Source organism: Agelaius tricolor, unplaced genomic scaffold (genome assembly GCF_023055355.1).
Source record: "Agelaius tricolor isolate 1412-34295 unplaced genomic scaffold, bAgeTri1.0.p SCAF_24, whole genome shotgun sequence".
NCBI classification, from domain to species: Eukaryota; Metazoa; Chordata; class Aves; order Passeriformes; family Icteridae; genus Agelaius; species Agelaius tricolor.
This window is the reverse complement of record NW_027269284.1, coordinates 8,019,909-8,021,735: the sequence shown is the minus strand read 5'-3', so window position 1 is coordinate 8,021,735 and position 1,827 is coordinate 8,019,909. Positions and strand designations below refer to the sequence as shown.

Genomic DNA, 1,827 nt, shown 5'->3' with positions numbered 1-1,827 from the left:
GTGCTTGGGACAGACAGGGGGACACGGTCCCCACGGACTGAGGCAGAGCATCGGCCCTCCTGTAAAAGCGGAACGGGATAATTTGGAAGGGCGGCAGGCAGAGCACGTCCCCGTGGCTCCCTGTTATCTCCTCCGTCATGGCCACCGAGGGAGAGCGGCTTGGCAGCGAGCGCCCTTCCGAGCTTTGGCAGCGTGTCGGACACGCGTGGGGGGAGCCCGGGCGGCCCCTCCGTGGGCCGGGTGGTGGCTGTGGCGAAGACGGACACTCCACCTGCACGGCGGGGTCATAAATAAAATCGGGGCGGCCCCCGGCAAGGCAAGGTCGGAGGCCAGGGCTATACGTCCCCGTCCACCAGGCTGAAGTGTTTGCCCGGCCCGGGGAGGCAGAGGTAGGGGATGGCGCTGCCCGGGCAGAGCAGGGGGAAAGGCAGCGGCAGCAGGCAGCGGCTGAGCAGGGGGCTGTCCTTGTAGAGGGCCGGGAGGGAGAGAGCCGAGGCGGCGCTGAGGGGCTGCGGCTCCCCGGGGGGCTCGGCCGGCCCCGGGCCCTCGGGCTCCGATGACATTTGTCTCTTGAGCTTGTTGCGGCGGTTCTGGAACCAGATCTTCACCTGGGTCTCGGTGAGGTGCAGCGCGGCGGCCAGCCCGGCCCTCTCGGAGCTGCTCAGGTAGCGCTTCACGTCGAAGGTGGACTCCAGCTGGAACACCTGGCTCTTGGAGAAGATGGTCCGTGTCTTCTTCCTGCCGCCCGCCGCCGGCGATCTGCCGTTCTCCGCGCCGGAGCCCCCGGCCTCTCGCGGCGGCGGCTGCCGGGGACCGCGTATCCCCTCCGCGGGGAGCGGGGACCCCGCATCGCCGCCCTCGGGGCGAAGGCTGCGGCTCGTCCCTTCTGCCCGGGGCCGGCGGGGCTCGCTGCCTGCAGAGGCAAAGCACAGCATCAGTCCCGGCCGCAGCCCGCGCCCCCGCCCCGCATGCACGCACGGCCCGGCAGCGGAGCGCAGGGAGAGGCTGGGGGACAGGATGGGGAGGGGGCTGCCGAGGGCTGGCCGCGGTCCCACACCCTCCAGAGGGGAGAAGAAGGGTGAGGCGCTTCCATAAGGATCCAAGGGAATCCCTCTGCCAGCTGTGTGACAGGAAAGCGAGGGGTTCCCGGACACGGGACAGACCGCCCGAGGAGGCCGGGAGGGGGGCACAGCACGCTGGAAGCAGGTGGGTGGTGTGCGGCATCCCCCGCGTCCGCCCGCGGAGCCTCCCCTCCTCCTGCGTGTGCGTATGTGTCTGTGTGTCCGTGTTTGTATCTGTGTGTGCCTGTGTCTGTGTCTGTGTGTCCGTGTCTGTGTCTGTGCCTGTGTGTCTGTGACTGTGTTCGCGTGTGTCTGTATTTGTGTGTGCGTGTCTGTGTCCGTGTGCCTGTGTCTGTGTCTGTATTTGTGTGTCTGTGTCCGTCTGTCTGTGTCGGTGTCTGTATTTGTGTCTGTGTCTGTCTGTCTGTGTCGGTGTCTGTATGCTCGTGTGCGCTGGCCCGGCCCGGCCCGGCGGCACTGGGGGTGCCCAGGTACCGCCTGGGTGAGGCCGGACTGCGACCCGACCTGCGAGACAGCCTGAGGCGGCTGCTGGCTCCGTACCCGAGTCGCTGGAGCCTTTACTGGGGTCTTGCTCCTCAGGCCCCTCTCCCTCCTCTTCCTCCTCCTCCTCCTCCTCCTCCTCCGGCAGCGCGCAGCGGGCTGTGCCCTGCTCCCTGGCCGGGCGCTGCAGGATGCTGTCGATGCTGAAGGCCGGCGGCGCGCCTGGGGCCGGAGGAGCTCGGCGGCCGCCCCCGAGCTGCACCAT

The 1,827-nt window shown here is 68.9% G+C and overlaps 1 protein-coding gene across 1 annotated transcript; it reads right to left on the bottom strand.

Annotated features, from left to right (window-relative positions):
• Nucleotides 1-335: 335 nt before the first annotated feature.
• Nucleotides 336-1,827, bottom strand: LOC139599810 (homeobox protein HMX1-like). Its single transcript, XM_071447453.1, has 2 exons — nucleotides 1,623-1,827; nucleotides 336-913 (listed from the first exon to the last, which is right to left on the bottom strand). The coding sequence occupies exons 1-2, from the start codon at nucleotides 1,825-1,827 to the stop codon at nucleotides 336-338; spliced, it is 783 nt and encodes a 260-aa protein (XP_071303554.1).

Excerpts from the sequence above, each read along its gene's own strand:
- LOC139599810 (XM_071447453.1), bottom strand. The coding sequence starts at position 1,827 with ATGGTGCAGCTCGGGGGCGGCCGCCGAGCTCCTCCGGCCCCAGGCGCG. Across the intron at positions 914-1,622 it reads TAAAGGCTCCAGCGACTCGG|GCAGCGAGCCCCGCCGGCCC; the intron begins GTACGGAGCCAG and ends TTGCCTCTGCAG.